The following is a 22935-nucleotide window of genomic DNA, read 5'->3' as shown; positions in this document are numbered from 1 at the left end:
GCGATATCTACCTTCAATCTTTTAAGATGTCTCAGAACCATCATGCGCTTGTGAGGTGATTTCAGACCTTTCACGTTCCATGTCACTATTTTAACCATAGTCCCCGTTGCTCATGCTTTTTGCATCGCTATGTGTCCCCCCGTGTGCGTGGCTTTGTGTTCCTTCTAACTTCGCTGCGCGCTTACAACTATGTATTGCCTGGGCGCAACCTTGTGTCCCAATCTTGGCATTAACTATAAACCTGTTGGCTACCCCCCCAACTGCCCTCAATTGTCTTTCAGTATGTTTATAGCGTTGTTTTCCCTGAACCCAACTATTCAACCTAGATCTATTGTCAACTAACAACCCCTCAACTGTCCCCCCTTTACAATCAATCGTCTCATCACTTCCATTTTTTCTGTGATGCTCCTGGCTCCGCAATGCCCTCTCAGCCAACTGATTAACATTTACATATAGCCTGTCCCCCATTGTTCTGTTATCTAACACACCAGAGCAAGGCCTTCCTGGTCAATAGCCGTGCCAGCATACAATACCCCCTCCCTCATTGCCCATACATATTATTTGTTGCCTCTGATCCTCCGCCATCTTGTGCTCCATGTGCTCTCCCTCTGCAGCACCCTGCTTCTTCAGCTGTCTGCCGCTGCTCCGGAGGAGGTACCGCTCCATGCACGGTCACCTCCCGCTCCTTGCCTCCCGTTTTATGCCTCCTCCCGCGGCTGTGGGGCTCTTTTAGTCGGTGTGTGGGGCTGAGGAACGTGCGGAGCTCTGTCTCCCACGTCCTCACATCACAGCGCCAGAACCAGAAGTCCCTACACCTGATTTTATCACAACTCTAATGGATCTCTTCTTGTCTTGGGTCCATAATCTATCACCAGGAGGCCTTTAACAAGATTTCCCTTACACATGGATCTGATTACCTTCAGTAACACAGAGTAGCACTTTTACGGCTTCAAATACCAACAAATAAGACAATACCAGTTACCTACACGTATGTGTTACCCTTAAAACGTCACTTACACCCTCAAACTAATGAGCTGGTTCAGGTCAGATAATGTTTTTCCCACCATGAGCCCTTATTTGTATAAGGTTCCTGTACCCATTGTTCCCTTATCATGGTTATTTCCCATGTATCAGCCCCAATCTAGAAATTCTCCATAAGGGGTGCTTCACACACAGCGAGATCGCTGCTGAAATCGCTGCTGAGTCACGGTTTTTGTGACGCAGCAGTGACGTCATTAGCGATCTCGCTGTGTGTGACACTGAGTTGCGATCGCTGCTCGTTACACACAGCCCTGGTTCGTTTTTTTTATTGTCGCTCTCCCGCTGTGAGGCACAGATCGCTGTGTGTGACAGCGAGAGAGCGACGAAATGAAGCGAGCAGGGAGCAGGAGCTGGCGTCTGGCAGCTGCGGTAAGCAGTAACCAGGGTAAACATCGGGTAACCAAGGTGGTTACCCGATATTTACCTTCGTTACCAGCCTCCGCCGCTCTCACGCTGCCTGTGCTGCCGGCTCCTGCTATCTGCACATGTAGCTGCAGTACACATCGGGTTAATTAACCCGATGTGTACTGTAGCTAGGAGAGCAGGGAGCCAGCGCTAAACAGTGTGCGCGGCTTCCTGCTCTCTGCACATGTAGCTGCAGGACACATCGGGTTAATTTACCCGATGTGTACTGTAGCTAGGCGAGCAGGGAGCCTACTCAAGAAGTAGGAGGGCACCAAATCTTAGGATCACCCCTGGCACTGAAAGCTAATAATTAATAGAGAGAAAAGAAGTGCCAAAAAACTGAGGGATCACCATATACATAATTAATCAAAAATGTTTTATTGTATATCAAAGAACATAAAAAGCACATTTGTGTCACACAACACCAAATGGTATCACAACAACCATAGAAAAATTTTAAAAACATTTAAAAACATACAAAAAGGAGATCATGTGATTCCCTATATAAAATGGACCAAGATTCTAATCAAGCTAGCTGGTATAATGAACAGATCAGAAGTTAGTTAAATTTTCAAAGCACATGATGTTGCAACATAGCAAAAAATGTGCTGTAGCGCTTCACAAATAATTATAATACATATTGAACCCAGCAACAGCTTATAATGCAGTCATAATATACCCTGATACTTAGACAAAGCAACCTTGTGCAGAGAAATTATAAAAAAAAAAACAATATCTCAACTAGCATAACCCCAGGTTGAACCTGAGCACCCCAATTCCCAGAGCTGCAGCCTGATAATCCCCAGCCCTGGGCTGAGAAAATGAGTGCAAAAAATAGCCCTCCTCAAGGAGACAGATCTTTAACTTGACTCGTGTGTCTATGCACCAAAGTCCAAAGGGTTAAAGCAGGATAATGTAAAGCACAAAGCTGTTTGAAGGTCCAGGGAATCACCTTACCCACCCGACGCGTGTCGTCACACTTGGTGACTTTCTCAAGTGCAAAAAAAAGTAATGAGTAACCTTGTGCTCTGGTTGTTTAAATACAGCATATGCAATAAAGTCTACACTCCTCACCTGAGACCGATAACAAATAGCTGTGTTCCTAGCAGGAGATCCGTGGGCAGTGCTCTGTGACCATTTGCATATGGGCACTCCCCCAGCACCCGGTATAATACTACGCAGGTGCATAACGCTACAGCCATCCATCATAGAACCATTGCTTTGCAAGCGCAGTGGATAGGTGTCTACACAAAAAAAAAAGTGTATAGGCAGCACGTATCTTCTAGTTCATGTTTAGTATGTCCCTGCAGGCTAGACAATCACATAGCATTTGCTTAAGACTAAAATACGAAGTCTTTCTTTACAGTTGTCAATTTTAGACAGAGAGAATGCAAGAATAGACGCAATAAAGCGCCAACCCCACAATACACACTAAATTATTACCACATCTACTGAAATTGATAATAAAGTGTTATTTTACACATAAGACTGGCAACATAAAACTATCTATTCAAGGGAGGAGCATATCCTGAGTATTATTATAACGACAGGCCCACTTTTCCAGCCTTATACACCCAATGCAAGGGGGAGGTGGTGGGGAAAGGCGAGAGGAAGGGTTTGATTTTAACCAATGCATACCCCAATCTAATCCAAAACTGCATTTGTACACATGTGAAAGGTTTGCAAAACAAATGCAGTAGAATAAAATAAGTCAGCCTAGGTGTGAAGTCCCATGTTTTTAAACAGGCATGTACATTTATAAGCAGAGAAAAACGCTCACGGAAATATAAACACATAAGCCAAGACAGTGGCCTCAGAGCATAGACACAATTTTCTAAACAATATACCAAGGTGATGTGTGACACAAATCCATAACAAAATCACATATCAATAGCACACTTTAACCAGGCAAAAAGTTCTTCTATACAATCTAGAGGGGCGGGTTCAGAGGCTGGAAAATCCAGGCATGTCGACCCACAGTACTCAATATGAAGAAAGTCCTTTATGGAGAAGGTTTCAAAGATATTTCCACTTCTATCCCACTCATCTTCATGGCACAAGAGAGGAGTCCCAACAAAGTTGAATGACCTATAGAGGAGAAAAACGTAACGGGGGGGGGGGGGGATTGGGGGGCTTGAAAGGGAATTGTGGTGCTCAGGTTTAACCTGGGGTTATGCTAGTTGAGATATTGGGGTTTCTATAATTTTTCTGCACAAGGCTGCTTTGTCTAAGTATCAAGGTATATTATGACTGCATTACAAGCGCTACAGCACATTTTTTGCTATGTTGCAACACCAAGTGCTTTGAAAATTTAACTAACTTCTGATCTGTTTATTATACCAGCTAGCTTGGTTAGTATCTTGGTCCATTTTATATAGGGAATCACATGGTTTCCTTTTTGTATGTTTTTAAATGTTTTTAAAATTTGTCTATGGTTGTTGTGATACCATTTGGTGTTGTGTGACACAAATGTGCTTTTTATGTTCCTTGATATACAATAAAATATTTTTGATTAATTATGTATATGGTGATCCCTCAGTTTTTTGGCACTTCTTTTCTCTCTATTAATTATTAGCTTTCAGTGCAAGGGGTGATCCCAGGATTTGGTGCCCTCCTACTTCTTGAGTAAACGATATTGGTGACACCACCGCTGCTCTGGACGGGGATCCCGGGAGCGGTGACAGGGAGCAGCTTTGTTGTTAGTTCTCCCCTCCGTGGATAGGGGGGTTGGTTGTCCCGGGGCCCGGTGATGGGGGTAGGGATGGTTGGTGCAGGCGGGCTACGGGGCCTGGTGAGGTGCAGGGTCACGGGGGCAGCGCTGTGCCGCACGGCACGGTGGTACTCACTCAGTCCAATGATGAAGACACAGTTCTCGGTAAAACACACGGCTGGATGGACGGGTCCCACAGACGGCTGCGGTGTTGTTGCTCCCGGCAGGTTGATGGTGACTGCCTTTCCCTACACCTAGATACGGTTGATGGTTCCGATGGGTTCCCACCGGTAACCCGCTCCCCAGCCTGGATATGGGCTGGAGGAGCCCCTTTTGCCCGCAGGCTCTGGCCCTGGGAAATGGTTGCCTTGGCGGTGGCGGTGTCTCCCTCCCTTGGTTGGACGGTTGCCTTCTGTCGGGACTTGGCTGCTGGGAAACCCAGGAGGTTCCCTTCGCTAACGGATTCGGCAACTTCACGGCGACTCGTAGCCTTGCCGGGGTCCGTAAGCCCCTGCCAGATGGTGCTGACTTCTCTTTGCGTACCAGTCCGGTACCGCCGGGCCACCGCCCGTCCACGGTCCTTACGGTAAACTCCGATAGGCCACTCCTGCAGACGGTCACCACCGTCTGCCAACCTTGCTGTTCCGTCCGGGCCACACACCCGGACCAACTTCAGTCTGCTCCTTCTCTCCTTCCTTCCACTTTCCACTCACAAACTGATCTCTCTACTCCTAAATTCATCTCAGCTCTTTTCCCGCCTCCAGGACTGTGAACTCCTCGGTGGGCGGGACCAACTGCCTGGCCCACCCCCTGGTGTGGACGTCAGCCCCTGGAGGAGGGCAACAAGGGTTTTGTGTCTGACTTCGGTGTGCCTGCTGGGAGTGTGGGGTGTGTTGTGTTGTTCTCTGTAGCCCCTGGCTTGTCCAGAGTGCCATACTAGCTGCTAACCAGTTCAGCTCTGCTGCATCCTAGCTGCCCAACCAGTTCAGCTCTGCTGTATCCTAGCTGCCCAACCAGTTCAGCTCTGCTGCATCCTAGCTGCCCAACCAGTTCAGCTCTGCTGCATCCTAGCTGCCCAACCAGTTCAGCTCTGCTGCATCCTAGCTGCCCAACCAGTTCACCTATGCTGTATCCTAGCTGCCCAACCAGTTCAGCTCTGCTGCATCCTAGCTGCCCAACCAGTTCAGCTCTGCTGTATTCTAGCTCCCCAACCAGTTCAGCTCTGCTGTATCCTCGCTACCAAACCAGTTCAGCTCTGCTGCATCCTAGCTGCTCAACCAGTTTAGCTCTGCTGTATCCTAGCTGCCCAACCAGTTCAACTCTGCTGCATCCTCGCTGCCCAACCAGTTCAACTCTGCTGCATCCTCGCTGCCCAACCAGTTCAGCTCTGCTGCATCCTAGCTGCCCAACCAGTTCAGCTCTGCTGCATCCTCGCTGCCCAACCAGTTCAGCTCTGCTGCATCCTAGCTGCCAAACCAGTTCAGCTCTGCTGCATCCTCGCTGCCCAACCAGTTCAGCTCTGCTGCATCCTAGCTGCCCAACCAGTTCAGCTCTGCTGGGTCCTGGGTCTGCCTTATTAAAGACAATAGCCACTTCACAGGTTGTGCTAGAATCCTATTTTTAGGGCTTCAGACAGAAGGCCGTAACTTTTCTATTTTTCCGTCAATCTTGCCATGTGGGGCTTGTTTTTTGCGGGACGAGTTGTACTTTTGCATGAAATCATTAGTTTTTCCATATAGTGTACTGGAAAATGGGAAAAAATCCAAGTGCGGTGAAATTGCAAAAGAAGTGCAATTACACAATTATTTTTGGGATATTTTATTCACCCTGTTCTCTATTTGGTGACACTGACCGGTCAGTGGGAAGCCTCAGGTTGGTGCGAGTTCATAGACACCAAACATGTAAACTCTTACTTTCATCTAAGGCATTGAAAAAATGTAGAAGTTTGTCCCCCCAAAAATTGGTCTTTTTGCGCTATTTTCCGAGCCCCGTAGCGGTCTCATTTCTCAGGATCTGGGGTTCGGTGACGGGTTATTTTTTGCGTCTCGAGCTGACGTTTTTAATGATACAATTCTTGTGCAGATGCTGGTCTATGATCGCCTGTTATTGCATTTTAAATAATTTTTGCGGTGCCCAAAAAACGTAATTTTGACCTTTGGAATTTTTTCTTTCGGATATTTTTGAACGCGGTGACACCAGATATGTGTGTGTTTTAAACTGTTTTATTTTCAGAGAAGCCAATGGGGGGTGATGTGAGCTTTTAGGTGGCTTTATTTTTTCACATTTTTAAAAACTTTTTTTAACATTTTTTATTTATCCGCTCCGTACACCTCGTACACACACGGCTCTGCTCCGTACATCTCGTACACACACGGCTCCGCTTCGTCCCCCTCGTACACATGCGGCTCTGCTCCGTACACCTCGAACACACACGGCTCTGCTCCGTACACCTCATACACACACAGCTCTACTCCGTACATCTCGTACACACACGGCTCCGCTTCGTCCCCCTCGTACACATGCGGCTCTGCTCCGTACACCTCGTACACACACGGCTCTGCTCCGTACACGTCGTACACACACGGCTCCGCTCTGTACACCTCATACACACACACGGCTCCGCTCCGTATACCTCGTACACACACACGGCTCCGCTCCGTACACGTCGTACACACACACGGCTCCGCTCCGTACACCTCGTACACACACGGCTCTGCTCCGTACACCTCGTACACACACGGCTCCGCTCCGTACACCTCGTACACACGGCTCCGCTCCGTACACCTCGTACACACGCGGCTCCGCTCCGTACACCTCTTACACACGCGGCTCCGCTCCGTACACCTCTTACACACGCGGCTCCTCTCCGTACACCTCGTACACACACGGCTCCGCTCCGTACACCTCGTACACACACGGCTCCGCTCCGTACACCTCGTACACACACGGCTCTGCTCCGTACACCTCGTACACACACGGCTCTGCTCAGGGCCAGATTAAGGTTGGTGGGGGCCCCTGGGCAGAAAATCTGGTGGGGGCCCAATAACGTTAACAATTTTAGCCGTAACAGTAGAGCACGCACTGTAGCATTTAGATATAAATACTGCACCTCAGTCTCACATTCCCCCTTCTCAGCATACTGTGCCCTCCTCCATAGTGTGCCCTCACACTGGCTACCTTGCTGCCCCTTATCTATACTGCCTATGTCCTTCACTATCCAGTCACTATACTGCACCTGTCTCACATTCCCCCTCCTCAGCATACTGTGCCCTCACACTGGCCACCTTGCTGCCCCTTCTCTATACTGCACCTCAGTCTCACATTCCCCCTCCTCAGCATACTGTGCCCTCCATACTGTGCCCTCACACTGGCCACCTTGCTGCCCCTTCTCTATACTGCACCTCAGTCTCACATTCCCCCTCCTCAGCATACTGTGCCCTCCATACTGTGCCCTCACACTGGCCACCTTGCTGCCCCTTATCTATACTGCCTATGTCCTTCACTATTCAGTCACTATACTGTACCTTCGTCTCACATTCCCCCTCCTCAGCATACTGTGCCCTCCATACTGTGCCCTCACACTGGCCACCATGCTGCCCCTTCTCTATACTGCTTATCCCCCACCACTACCCAGTCTCTATACTATGCCCCTCACACTTTTCTTTCCCAATACTGTCTACTTACAATTGTCTCCCACCATACTGCTGCCTCACACTTTCCAATGGTGCCCCGCTGATAAATATGCAAATATGCCGCATCCCCCCAAAGGTACGCCCCTGTACAGTGTACAGGAGAATACATGATTGGTATTCGCAGGGCCGGCTCCAGGTTTTTGTGGGCCCTGGGCGAAAGAGTCTCAGTGGGCCCCATCCACACATAGACATGCACAGATACATTCACATACAGGCATACATACACATATATATTTAAAGAGAAATTCACAAAAACACATATAAATAGACATAAAGACACATCATACATGCACACACAGACACATTTTTATATTTTTATATATATTTTTAATATTGGGAAGCCGGCAACAGTCTCATTCACCTCCCCGCTTGTCTCCATCCAACTCCTCCTGGGCATGTGTCTGTGCCACGCTGATTGGTGGCAGTCACTAACAGACATGGCCGCACATAGAGCACACTAACACCGATGTATATACACATCACAAGAGAGGCTGGGGACATACACATTACTGGGGGGGGGGCATAAATATTACTAAGGAAAGGGGTATGGAGCAATGGGGGGCATACAGCTCTAGAGGGGGGCAGTGGCTCTGAGGTGGGGGGGACAAACAGCTCTGAGGTGGGGGGGTGACATGCAGCTCTTGGGGTATACAGCTCTGGGGTGGAAGGGACATACAACTCTGGGGGTATAGTATTATGCAGCCTCAATATTCCTCCATATAGTATTATGCAGCCCCGATATGGCATTATGCAGCCCCGATATGGCATTATGCAGCCCCGATATGGCATTATGCAGCCCCGATATGGCATTATGCAGCCCCGATATGGCATTATGCAGCCCCGATATGGCATTAGCAGCCTCGATATGGCATTATGCAGCCCCGATATGGCATTATGCAGCCCTGATATGGCACTATGCAGCCCCCATATTACAATAATCAGTCCTCATATAGTACAGTGCAGACCCATATAGCAGTAGGCACCCTCATGTAGTATACAGCCCCCGTATGGCCCTATGCAGCCCCCATATGGCACTATGCAGCCCCCATATTACAATAAGCAGTCCTCATATAGTACAATGCAGACCCATATAGCAGTAGGCACCCTCATGTAGTATACAGCCCCTATATAGCACAATGCAGACCCATATAGCATTAGGCACCCTCATGTAGTACACAGCCCCTATATAGCACAATGCAGACCCAGATAGCATTAGGCATCCTCACGTAGTACACAGCCCCTATATAGCACAGTGCAGAGCCAATAGCATTAGGCATCCTCACATAGTACACAACCCCTATATAGCACAGAGCAGACCAGATAATATTAAGGACCTTCACATAGTACACAGCCCCTATATAGCACAGTGCAGACCCTGATAGCATTAGGCATCCTCATGTAGTATACAGCCCCTATATAGCACAGTGCAGAGTCAGATAGCATTAGGCACCCTCATGTAGTATACAGCCAGTATATAGCACAGTGCAGAGAACCAGATAGCAATAGGCATCCTCATGTAGTGTACAGCCGCCATATCATTTAATGTACCCCCATGGTCGTCTGGCCACAGTGATTGTACATACTCACTTCTCCTCGTTCCCCCGCTGCTCCAGTCTCCTCGGCGCGTCCATTGCTGTCGTTCGACCTATCAGCAGGCGCGCAGTGATGACGTCACCGAGCTCCGCTGCAGAGCTGTCAGAGTGCCAACAGAGACAGTGAGGAGAATCATGAGAGAGAGCCGCCCAATCTCATCATTGCTCTCAATTGTATCGGCAACTGCGATGCCGATACAATTGAAAGTGCGATCCTCGGCGGGGGGGGGAGGGGGGGCTGGTGACAGCGCTAGCACCGGGCCCCCTGACTAGCAGTACGCAACTCCTGCCACCGCGATTGGGCCCCCCGGCAGCTCAGGGCCCCGGCATTTGACTGGGTTTACTGTGATACAGACACCAGATGTTATACAATATACACATTATATGCCATCTGATGTGTGTACACAGTATATCACACTGCTCTGTACACTGGATGTGATATACCATGTACACAGTATATCACACTACTCTGTACACTGGATGTGGTATACCATGTACACAGTATATCACACTGCTCTGTACACTGGATGTGGTATATAATGTACACAGTATATCACACTGCTCTGTACACTGGATGTGGTAAATAATGTACACAGTATATCACACTACTCTGTACACTGGATGTGGTATACCATGTACACAGTATATCACACTGCTCTGTACACTGGATGTGGTATATAATGTACACAGTATATCACACTGGTCTGTACACTGGATGTGGTATCCCATGTACACAGTATATCACACTGCTCTGTACACTGGATGTGGTATACCATGTACACAGTATATCACACTGCTCTGTACACTGGATGTGGTATACCATGTACACAGTATATCACACTGCTCTGTATACTGGATGTGATATACCATGTACACAGTATATCACACTGCTCTGTACACTGGATGTGGTATACCATGTACACAGTATATCACACTGCTCTGTACACTGGATGTGGTATACCATGTACACAGTATATCACACTGCTCTGTACACTGGATGTGGTATATAATGTACACAGTATATCACACTGCTCTGTACACTGGATGTGGTATACGATGTACACAGTATATCACACTGCTCTGTACACTGGATGTGGTATACGATGTACACAGTATATCACACTGGTCTGTACACTGGATGTGGTATCCCATGTACACAGTATATCACACTGCACTGTACACTGGATGTGGTATACCATGTACACAGTATATCACACTGCTCTGTACACTGGATGTGGTATCCCATGTAAACAGTATATCACACTGCTCTGTACACTGGATGTGGTATACGATGTACACAGTATATCACACTACTCTGTACACTGGATGTGGTATCCCATGTACACAGTATATCACACTGCTCTGTACACTGGATGTGATATACCATGTACACAGTATATCACACTGCTCTGTACACTGGATGTGGTATACGATGTACACAGTATATCACACTGCTCTGTACACTGGATGTGATATACCATGTACACAGTATATCACACTGCTCTGTACACTGGATGTGATATACCATGTACACAGTATATCACACTACTCTGTACACTGGATGTGATATACCATGTACACAGTATATCACACTACTCTGTACACTGGATGTGGTATACCATGTACACAGTATATCACACTGCTCTGTACACTGGATGTGGTATATAATGTACACAGTATATCACACTGCTCTGTACACTGGATGTGGTATCCCATGTACACAGTATATCACACTGCTCTGTACACTGCATGTGGTATATACACAGATATACAATGCCCTGCACTGATCACACCTGGGCCTACAGCACCTCACATATTCTATATGTAATATGGGCCATATAGTGGAATGTGTGCTGCAGGCTCAGATGTGATCAGTGCAGGATCTGTGTAGTGATGTCTCTGCTGGAGATCAGTGTGAGCTATTGCAGGGGAGGGATGAGGCCGATGACCCGGCACTGACAGCCCGACCTGATCTGCAGCAGGTCACACTCCTGCAATAACTCACACTGGTCCTGCCGGCAGAGCTGCCGCTGACACTATGAAATCCCGTCCTGCTCCCTCCTCACTGCAGCCTCCTGCCCGGCACCATGATGGATGACGTCACTCACCATCATCCACCGAGGCCTCTGCTCCGGTCCTCCCACAAGCTCCTCTACAGCACGAAGAAGCAGCAGCGCGGTGACGTCATCCTTGCAGACTCAGCCCACACAGCATGCAGTGGGCGTGTCTGCAGCATAGTGACGGCCGGATTGAAATTCTCTTAAAGGTACAGTGTGGTCCTGAACCTTAATAAAATGGCGCTCACACTGATGGTGGTGGGGGCCCCCTCAGAAGCTCTTGTGGTGGGGGCCCCTGGGCTGAAGCCCCGCCTGCCCCGCCTATAATCCGGCCCTGGCTCTGCTTAAACCCCTCCTGACCCCACACATAAACTTCCCCTCACCCAGCACCATGACAACCAGCACAGCAGAGTCCTGCATACACTGAGGAGCTGATCATGTGACCCTGACTCCTCCCCTCCATGTGACATCATCACAGGTCCTGTAAGCACAGAGCAGCCATATATCTAGTGTGCGGCTCTGCAGGTGGAGGTAGGTGCAGGGTCTCTATTATTTTGGGGTCACCATTATCATTAACCCCTTCATGTCCAGTTTACTCCGCTTCTTGACCAGGCACATTTTCATATTGTTTTGTACACGCAGTTTAACCCCTTTACGACCGCCGTACGGATAAAACGTCAGTAGTGAAGGGCACTTCTTCCATATCTCTGTATTATAGTGGCGGTAAGGTAACAGTGTATATCGCCCCCCAGCGTCAGATAATCTCCGGGGTGTCAGCTAGCAGGGGTAGCGGAGACCCTGGAGATCACGATTTGGTCGTTTCCAGCCCCCCGGAGACGTGATCACCGGTATACACTGTATATAGATGATCATGTTACAGTAAATGGCGGCGCCAGTAAAACATGATTTATCTCCCACCGGGCATGATCAAACATGTCAGATGGGAGATAAATCCCCTCCCCCGGTCCCCCCGGTCTGGCCAAAGTGCCCCCATTCCCCTCCCCATACTGATCATCTAAGATGGTGGTTGCACGCTGCTTTCATCCTCCTCTGATTTCTGTCCCATGTCAGATGCAACAGAAAAGTCCTCTCAAGGTCCAGCCAAGTCATCACCTGTCACTCCCCGGTCCTCCCCCGGTCTCCCGATACCTGCTGCTGTTTCGGTCCCCGCGATCCCTCCTCATCCTCTCACTCGGCTCCCTGCACACAGTGACATTGAGCTTACTGCAGCCACACTGCTCTCGGCTGGACCCGTGGAGTGTGAGTGCAGTATTCTCAGGTCACTGCAGCCACACAGCTCACATGGAGTGCCTGCACTTCCAGAAAATGGGAAAGTGTTTCCTGAGCGTGCCCCCATAATCTGGAAGGTCCAGAATCGTTGTGGGACCTCCAAAATGGATTGTGGTGGACTGGATTTTTTTTTCAATAAATTGGTAAAAGAGGGAATGTGTGGGGGAGTGTTTTTTCAAATAAATTTGTTTTCGTTAACTTTTTTTTTTTTTAATATTGACTGGGTTAGTGATGTCGGGTATCTGATAAACACCACAACATTACTAACCCCAGGACTGGATGCAAGGTAACATTACACAGCTGGTATTAACCCCATTTATTACCCCGTTTGCCACCGCACAAGGGCAACGGGATGAGCTGGTGCATAGCATCAGAATTGGCACAACTAATAGATGTGCCACTGCTGGGATGGCTGCAGCCTGCTATTTTTTTGCTATGAAGGGCCAAATAACCATAGCCCTTCCCACCCTGAGAATACTAGACCCCAGCTGTCAGCTTCACCTTGGCTGATGATAAAATTTAGAGGGATCCCACATTTTTTTGCCTTTTTTTTTTTTTTAATTATTCATACATAATAAAAAATACAGTGTGGGGTGCCCTCTGTTTTGGATTACCAGCCAAGGTGAAGCTGCCAACTGTGGTCTGCAGGCTGCAGCCGTCTGCTTTACCCTAGCTGGTTTATAAAAACTGGGTGGGATCCCACATAGTTTTTTTAATGATTTCTTTTTGTCTAAATACAAGGCTAAACACCCTTTAGTGCCATGTAAAAGTCACTAAATGGTGCCAGCTTAGAATATGCCAGGGGGGTGGGTGGGACATTATATATGTGTTTTACCTCTGTCTCTCCATCCATCTATCCTAGCTTTTTAGGCTGCCTGCACACGATTAGGGTTTGCAGCGTTTTGGATGCAGAGTACTTTTTGATGCGTCCAGAACGCTGCGTTGTGCAGTACAAGTGCATTAGAAGGATTTTTGAATCTCCTGAACACTGTTCTTGTTTTTTTCTGTTGCATAAACTGACCTGCAGTTGTCCACGGGGAAAAAAGAGCTAAAGTCTGCAGCAGCCTAAACCTGGATCGTGGGTCCGGGCAGCTGCGTTCTCCAGTGGACAATACTCACATCTCTGCAGGAAGGCTGACACTGCATCCTAGACACAGTGTTGCCGGGTCATGGGCACATAGCCTAAAAGTGAAAAAAGTGGCGCTACAGCAACATTTTGTGAAGTATCTGTGGGTTCAAAATGCTCACTATACCCCTGAATAAAATTCTTGAGGGTCTAGTTTTCAAAATAGGGTCACTTGTGGGGGTCTCTGCTTTATAGGTACTTTAGGGGTCCTGCAAATGCGACATGGTGCCCGCAATTTATTTCATCTTTTCCAAAATTTCCATGATGCTCCTTCTGTTATGAGCCCTCCCGTTTATCCAAACAGAGATTTTTAGCCACATGTGGGGTATCACTGCGCTCATAAGAAATTGTATAACAAACCGTGGTGTCCACATTTTAGTGTTGCCTCTTGAAAGTGAGAAATTTGGTCCTAAAGCAACATTTTTGGGAAAAAAAAAAATAAAAATTTTCAATATGACAACATAAGATTATCAAATTCTATAAAATACTTGTGGGTTAAAAATGCTCAATGTACCCCTGGAGAAAATCCTTGAGGGGTCTAGTTTCCAAAATGTGATCACTTTTGATGGAGCTCCACTGTTTAGGCACCTCAGGAGCTCCAAACGCCACATGGCGTTTGCTAATGATTCCATCCAATTGGGCAGTCAAATGGTGCTCCTTCCCTTTCAAACCCTGCCGTGCTCCAAAACAGTTGGTTTCCACCACATATGAGGTATCTGTGTACTCAGGAAAAATTGCACAATATATTGTATTTGCATTTTTCCTGTTACCCTTGTGAAAAAAAGAGCTTTGATGTCACTTTGATGCCCATTTTGTGCCAGTTTTGTACTTTTTTTATTTGCTGCTTTTCAGTGTATTCACATCAGGGCTCCGCACTATATTGTATTTTATTAATGTGATTTTTTTTTTAATGTTTGTTGTTAAACGTGTAAAGAAAAAACAAAAAAGTAAAAACTGAAAAAAAAATCCAAAAATTAACCAACTTCAGCCTCGAACAAGAAACTTGATGAATAAGAAACCATCTTCAGCATTGTGTCTGATGTCGAGCGATACCAGATTGAAAATAAGGGAAATGTCTGTTTTTAGCACATATATATATATAACTGACTGACAGCCGCTCAGCATTGGAACCTGCTGTCAGTCAGCGCTGAGAGTGCGGTATACTGAGCGGTGACTAGAACTGCATCGGGGCCACCCCTATGACTGAAAGCTGGACGCCGTCTCAATATATGCCTATGATCACATTTACATATTTCATAGCTATTTTGTAACACTTCTTATTTTGTATATTTGGCTGTTTTTTACCTGGTCGGGGCTAATAACAGAGATTTGGATTGACAGTGATATTTTCCTATATGTCACACATATGGAAGGTATTACGAACCGGCGCCACCATAGCCGCAAGCAGCCTGCTGCGGTTCCTGTTGCGCCCAGGCGCCGGCTGCCGTTCTTGGCCGTGCCTCGGGTCGTCCAGTTGGCTGTTCCTTCCACCACGTCTAAGTGTGGAGCGGCGGCTAGTGCGCATGCGTGCGCCGATTTACCCCAGCCAGAGTTTAAGCCCGGTGTTTTGCCTAGTGAGCATGCTCAGCCTGATTGTGTTATGTCTGAGACTAAGTCCTCAGTTCAGGCTCCTGAGCATGCTCCCACAATTAACCCTAACAGCCTCTTTGCACAGGTACTTGGACTTCGTGCTGTGTCTAAGTTCTGGGATGTGCCTACTGAGCATGCTCAAACTGATAGTCTGCTTTCTGAGCCTGTTGCTCAGGCTACTGGGCATGCTCAGGCACTTAGTGCATCAGAGGCTAGGTCCGGTAAGGACCTCACTGAGCATGTCCGTGAGGTGGCAGGCCCTGATAGGGCAGAGGGTGTCAGGTGTCCTGATGACGTGGCAACTCCGGACTGGCTTGCAGAGGCCCGCCCCTATGATCTGGCACCGTGACCTCAGTATTGGTCGTCAGACGATGACTGGTGAAGTGTTTGGGGCGTGGCTGCCATGAGGTCATCAATGACGTGGCGGTTCCGGATAGGTCGCATGTGACGTCACTGATGACATGGCACTCTGCTATTGGACCTTGGTGGTTCCACCCTGGGTTTGGGGCGGACCCAGGTTATAAAAGGGGCTGGAGACAACATGGAGGGGCGCAGTCTTCACTTTTGCTCAGTCAGAGCACACCTCCATGTTAGAGCCTCATTGCGGCATAAGCCTATGTTGGGAAGCGGTAGGTAGGGTTAGGCGAACGGTGCCTGTCACGCCAAGATTCGTGGCTCGGCACATCAGGGTCAGGCGCCGTGCTTCCCTCCTGCCGTTCCAGTCTTGCTATAGCAGCCCAGTGGCGTTAACTGGGCTGCGGCTGCTGTGCTTCCTGTCCGATTGTGCCCCCTACGCACACGGACAACGCACCTGCTGCGCCACCTGTCCGATTGTGCCCCCTACGCACACGGACAACGCACCTGCTCCGCCACCTGTCCGGTTGTGCCCCCTACGCGCACGGACAGCGTACCCCAGGACCCCTGTGGAGTTAACAGGGTGTTCCTTATCCTCCTCGGCTTCCCGGTCAACGCTACTGGTGTACCCATCTGGCCTGACGTGTCCTACACACACGTGGCCAGTCGAGAGGTGGCCAGAAACGCTAATCGGAGGACCGCTCGGCCTGACGTGTCCTACACACGTGGCCGACAGGGCGCTTTCGTGGCGGTCTTCCGGTCAACGCTACCTGGTTACCACCCGGCCTGACGTGTTTCCTGCACACGTGGTTGGTGTAGCGCTAGGTGCACCAAAACGCTAATCGGGTTGTCGTTCGGTCTGACGTGTCCCAACACACGTGACCGGTTCCCAGAGTCCCTGGGTTATCTCAGAGCCATCCAGCTCTATAGTCTCCGCCTAACCCTCAGGTGCCAGCAGCTCCTTTGTCATCTGGAGCACGGTGGGCCCCGACTGGCGATTAATATATATACCCCCTGGTCCTAATCTGCCGGTCCCCCCGTAACAGAAGGGGGCGGGGGGGGGTCAGTTCAGTATTTATTTATATTTTCATCTTCCTTCCCTTGTAACTCGGGGCTGATATAATGATCACATGGCCTCTGTGTATGGGGGAGGAGGCACCGTCAGCTCTTTCTACCCTGTTTCCTCGAAAATAAGACCTATCCTGAAAATAAGCCCTAGTGGGATTTTTGGGAGCCTTTTTGAGTATACAGTCCCTGGCAGAAGTTCTGTCGCTTATCCATGTTATGTAAATAAAAGCTTATAACCTGACTTTAAATTCATCCATTAGTTTTATGAATTACTCTTTTGAAAGATGAAACCCTCCCAAATTTGGTTTAGGTTATGAAAATAAAGTTGCTGCAAAGCTGAAATATTGATCATTTAATGAACACAGAAAGGTCAGATTTGGCAAGACAAAAGTTTTGTCGCTCACAGAAAGTAATGTGAAATTCAAACAAATAATTAACTTGTTGCATAACATTGGAGAATGAAGTTGTGGTGCTATTAAAGCCATATTTAATATTTTGTGTGACTTCCATGAGCTTGAAGGACTGCATCCATGCGGTTCAACAATGGTTCATACAATTTATTGATGAAGTCATCAGGGATAGCAAAGAATGCATCTTACATGCCTCCCAGAGGTCATCTAGATTCTTTGGTTTTGTCTTCCAAGCTTCCTCTTTCCTCCTACCCCAAACATGCTCAATGATGTTCATGTCTGGTGACTGGGCTGGCCAGTCCTTGAGCACCTTGATCTTCTTTGCCAGGAGGAACTTTGTTGTACAGATGGATGTATGACATGGAGCACCATCCTGCTGCAGAATTTTACCCCTTTTATGATTGGGAATGTAAGAGGTAGCTAATACTTCTTGATATTTTAGGCTATTGATATTGCCTTCCACCTTGCAAATTTTTCGCACACCTCCATACTGAATGTAACCCCAGACCATGATCTTTCTGGGTGTATTTTGGATCCATACGGGCTCCAGTAGGTCTCCTGCAGTAGTTGTGGTGGCTGTGGTGTAATTCAACTGAAGATTCATCAGAGAAATCCACCTTCTGCCACTTTTCCAGCGTCCATCTGTTTAGCAGGCTGTGGGACTTGGCAAATGCCACACGGTTTTTTAATTGCCTTTTATTTAGTGCTGGCTTCTGGGCACTGATTCCACCATGGAGGCCATTTTAACACAGAATCCTACAAACTGTTCTAGTTCACACATGGACTTGAGGTGACCAGGCCTGATGGAGCTCTGGTGCAGCGGAAAAGGGTTGGATTTGGATTTTCTAACCAACAAACGTTCCTCCTGAGCAGTTGTCTTGCGGGGTCTGCCGGACCTGGGCTTGTCAAAAATATCTCCAGTCTCTTCAAATCTTTTTTTAATTCTTTATACTTGACGCTGAGACACTTTAAAGGTGCCAGACACCTCTGCAGTGGATCTACCCTTCAGTCTCTTGATAATCAAGGCTTCGGTCGCAGGGTGGATTTTTGGCATGTTGTCAGAGGTCAAGTTGCAGTTCAACTCAAGGTCTGGGGTGCTGGGTTTCTTTTTATACACACCCACTAATTAACCGATCATTTAGTGAGCACAGGTGAGGATGTAAACTAGGATTGGGTGCATTATATGACAAAGCGACAAAACTTTTGTCTTGCCAAAATCTGACCTTTCTGTGTTCATTAAATGATCAATATTTTGAGCAACTTTATTTTCATAACCTAAACCGAATTTCAGAGGGTTTCAGCTTTCAAAAGGTTAATTTATAAAACCAATGGATGAATTTAAAGTGGGGTTATAAGCTTTTATTTACATAACATGGATAAGCGACACAACTTCTGTCAGGGAGTGTACTTAAAATATAAGCCCTACCCCAAAAATAAACCTTGGTTGTGGTTCCATAATGAATTGGCCAAACATCTAAAAAAGTTAAAGAATACAGCAGGACGTTTATCAAAGAAAGCGGACACCCCCAAAAGAAAGCAAATATCCCCCCCAAAAAAATAATCGCACTTACCAGGCCCCAAACAATTTCAGTTCGCAAGTACCGATGGTGGATGGGCTCTCACACAGAGATCTGTGTTACTGTCAGGTCCCTCACCATTCCCGCTGTATTGCACCGCAGAGCTGTGTATATAGTGACAGAGAAGGCAGAGGCAGTAATAAACTGTCTGTGCCTTATGTAGATATGGACGGATTTCCTCTCCATTGCTACATGATTGTGTGTAGCTCTTTTATTTTTCCACCCACATTGCCGTATAAAGCATAGTAATTTGTTTGTTTGTTTTTTTTCTTTAAAATGACTCTACTGGAAATTAAGTAAAAATTCAAAATGCGGTGAAATGGTGAAAAAAAAAAAGTAATTCCATAATTTATTTTTTTTTAATATTTTTTACTACATTCACGATGTGCTGGCAGTGAGCGGTCAGCGTGATTCTCCAGGTCAGTGTGATTACGGCAATATCAGACATTTCTTATTATCTAAGTGGTGACTAGAGATGAGCGGACCCGTGGACGTTCGGCTTCTGCTGGTCCAGCTGAACATTTGTAAAGATCGGTTCTGGACTTGACCTGAACTTTATTTGAAATCACTGATTGGCAGTTCGGGTCTCCGCCCACATGCAGCCATAAACAGATCACTTCCGGGGGAGGGCGAGTTTTTTCAGTTTTATTTCTTGGTGCACAATACTTCTGATCACACGAGAGTGGTTTCCATACGTGAAGCTCCCGAACCCAAAACTGAACTTTACTATCTTGGAGAAGTCTGAGTTTATACCGAAAACCGAACTTCAGGTTCACTCATCTCTAGAAGTGAATAAAAATCAGACTTTTGTAAAAAAAAAAAAAAAAAAAATCGGTTTGTGTCTCCATTTTCCGATATCAGAGTTGAGTGAGGACTTGTTTTTTGCTTGATGAGCCGACGTTTTCATTGATACCATTTTAAGTGAAATACTCTTATGGGTCGGTTTTGCTAATTCATTTCATGTTGAAATTTTTTTTAACTGCCCAAATGATATCTTCCCTCCATTATTATCTCCATTAATTTTACATATCGACTCATCTCCTTCCCATTCAGGTCCTTATACTATTGTATCCTCTCAGTGGTTTTATTCTATATAAGAGAATTCTCCTGATTGCCCCGTGAAGGATGGATATGGACAGGGACAAGATGGCGGAGAGGATATTACACCTCACCCTAGAGATCCTCTTCCGGCTTACTGGAGAGGTGAGAGATTCTGATGACGTCACATTACATCATTCTTATCTATGGGAATAACAGATGGACAGAACTGGAGAGGTGAGGACTCTGGAAATGTCTGGAGTGAGATTTATTACTGTGTCTCTCCATAACCAGGATTACACAGTAGTGAAGAAGACCTCTAGTGAGCGCTGTCAGGCCCCTGTGTCTGAGGGATGGGGAAGACCCCTGAGCCCAATCACGGGGCCTCCACCTCACCCCCCGATACATGAGGACATCAATGACCAGAAGATCCTAGAACTCACCTACAAGATGATTGAGCTGCTGACTGGAGAGGTGACACTGCTGGGAATGCTGGGACATTATACAGTAACGCTATGAAGGGATCGGGGGTGACGGTATCATTGTATGTGTCAGGTTCCTATAAGGTGTCAGGACGTCACCGTCTATTTCTCCATGGAGGAGTGGGAGTATTTAGAAGGACACAAAGATCTGTACAAGGACGTCATGATGGAGGATCCCCAGCCCCTCACATCACCTGGTAATAGACAGGACTAAATACACACGGCCTATAATTATCTGTATGTAAGGAATGAATTCAGTCCCTGTATGTGTCTCCTCCAGTTCTATCCAGTAAGAGGACAACACCAGAGAGATGTCCCCGTCCTCTTCTCCCACAGGACTGTAAACAAGAAGATCCCGATGTTCCTCAGGATCATCAGGTAGATGGAGAGAAGGTGCCATGAAATCTCCCTATGATGTGTAGACGGCTGTGAAGGTCTTGTGCTCAGTCTTGTTTTATCCTCCAGTATTATATGTGTTATACTTGTGTAATGAGAGCGGTGGAGATGGCAGGATTAGAGCTGATCATAGATGTGACTTCTCCATCTGTCTGTGACTTTTACAATATTTCTTTCAGGGTGAAGATCTGCCCCATATTAATACTACAGAGACATATGTGAGGGGTGATGAGCGGAGTAAAGAGGATATTCCTACAGATAACCGCCCAGGTGAGTAGTGACCACTAAATGCACAGAAGTCACAGATTCTTCTCAGTCACCGGCTGTGGCTGCTTTATCAGGGTTGTAGTCCGACCATATCAAATGGTCACCATTCTGCTGCTAGACCACCTCATTCTCCTTCACCCAAAACTGTCCCCATTATTTTGAGCATTGGACGCTCTTCTGTTGGAGTGAGATCTGTATCAGCCGGATCTCACAGGTAGGATCCATTCTATCCCCTTAGCTGCCCAGATCTCTAATCTGTAAAGCCAAATGACAGCGTACGTAGAATGTGCAGACAACTTAGAAAATCATGGGAAGAAGAATCTAATCAGTATGGTGGACCCCTAAGAGAAAGCGGAGGGTAATGATGCTGGTGACGTCCTAGATTCTTAGTTTGGTGCCGTGTTCGCCAGGTGAATAAAGATTGATTGCTCTCAGTGGGAGAAACAAAATAATAATCTTGTAGGTGATGAAGAGACCTAAGTAGTCTGGAAAGCTTGCTTTGTAACATAATGTTGCTTTTTAATGGCTAATAAAAATGATCATAAATAGGGATGAGCGAACCCGAACTGTAAAGTTTTGGGTCCGTACTGGACACTTTGTGTTTGGTGGTGAAGCCTGAAGACAAACTTAGGGGTACTTTGCACACTATGACATCGCAAGCCGAGGGTAGCGATGCCGAGCGCGATAGTCCCCGCCCCCGTCGCAGCAGCGATATCTTGTGATTGCTGCCGTAGCGAACATTATTGGTATGGCAGCTGCACATGCACTTACCTGCCCTGCGACATTGCGATGGCCGGCGACCTGCCTCCTTTCTAAGGGGGCGGGTCGTGCAGCGTCACAGCGATGTCACATGGCAGGCGGCCAATAGAAGCAGGGGGCGGAGATGAGCGGGACGTAAACATCCAGCCCACCTCCTTCATTCCTCATTGCAGCCAGGATGCAGGTAAGGTGATGTTCCTCGCTCCTGCGGCTTCACACACAGCGATGTGTGCTGCCGCAGGAATGAGGAACAACATCGTAACATCGGTCCTTCCGAAATTATGGAAATTACCGACGCTACACCAATCATACGATTTTGACGCTTTTGCGCTCGTTAATCATAGTAAAAATGATTCACATACTCTGATGTTGACAGCGACACCGGATGTGCGTCACTTTCGATTTGACCCCACCGACATCGCACCTGCGATGTCGTAGTGTGCAAAGTACCCCTTAGTGTACGTCCGGTTCCTGTTCAGGTTTGTAACCCAAATAAAGCTTGTTGAAAGGTTGCAGAGCAGCCAATCAGGAAGATTTTAGGCTGTGGCAATTCTGGAGCCATTGCAGCTGTGCCAATTATTGTCATGGCTGTGACTGGCCGGCGCATCCTGTGACTTAGCCTGTATAAAGGCCATTTTGCGTTGACTAGAATAGGGAGAGTACACTGCTGGTGTGAGGGACAGTGATGGGTGCAGTTACTAAAATACAAATACATTGTAGGGATAGGACACTGTGGGAGTGAGGGACAGTGATGGGTGCATGTAACTCAAAATCAAATACAGCGCTGCTTTACATAGTGGTCCAAAACAGCAGCGTACAGGCCGTGTAATCTATTGGCTAGATCATACTGTGCTGCATCACACAGCTTCACGTAGCACTCCAAAACAGCACATACAGGCTTTATTATAGTCATTCTCTGTATACAGGCCGTTTAATAATCTGAATGAGAAGAACATCTAAAAGGGGACGTGGCCGTGGTGTCTTTTGGTTGTTGTGCTGTTGGTCATGGTGCTGCTGGTGGTGGTGCTGCTGGTATTGTAGCTGCTTTAAGGCGAGGACCTGGTAGATGTGTGCCTAATAC

General features: G+C 47.3%; 1 protein-coding gene across 1 annotated transcript in view; it reads left to right on the top strand.

Moving 5' to 3' along the window:
- The window catches only part of LOC142258769 (uncharacterized), a 52939-nt gene that overhangs the window by 19739 nt on the left and 10265 nt on the right, over window positions 1-22935 (top strand). The window contains exons 10-11 of the mRNA XM_075331370.1: window positions 20730-20810; window positions 21008-21098. Coding sequence (XP_075187485.1) covers window positions 20730-20810; window positions 21008-21098 — 172 coding nt within the window. The remainder of the gene's footprint in view (window positions 1-20729; window positions 20811-21007; window positions 21099-22935) is intronic.

Source organism: Anomaloglossus baeobatrachus (genome assembly GCF_048569485.1).
Source record: "Anomaloglossus baeobatrachus isolate aAnoBae1 chromosome 5 unlocalized genomic scaffold, aAnoBae1.hap1 SUPER_5_unloc_1, whole genome shotgun sequence".
NCBI lineage: Eukaryota > Metazoa > Chordata > Amphibia > Anura > Aromobatidae > Anomaloglossus > Anomaloglossus baeobatrachus.
Note: the sequence above shows the minus strand (reverse complement) of the source record. Positions and strands in the feature narration are given on the sequence as shown.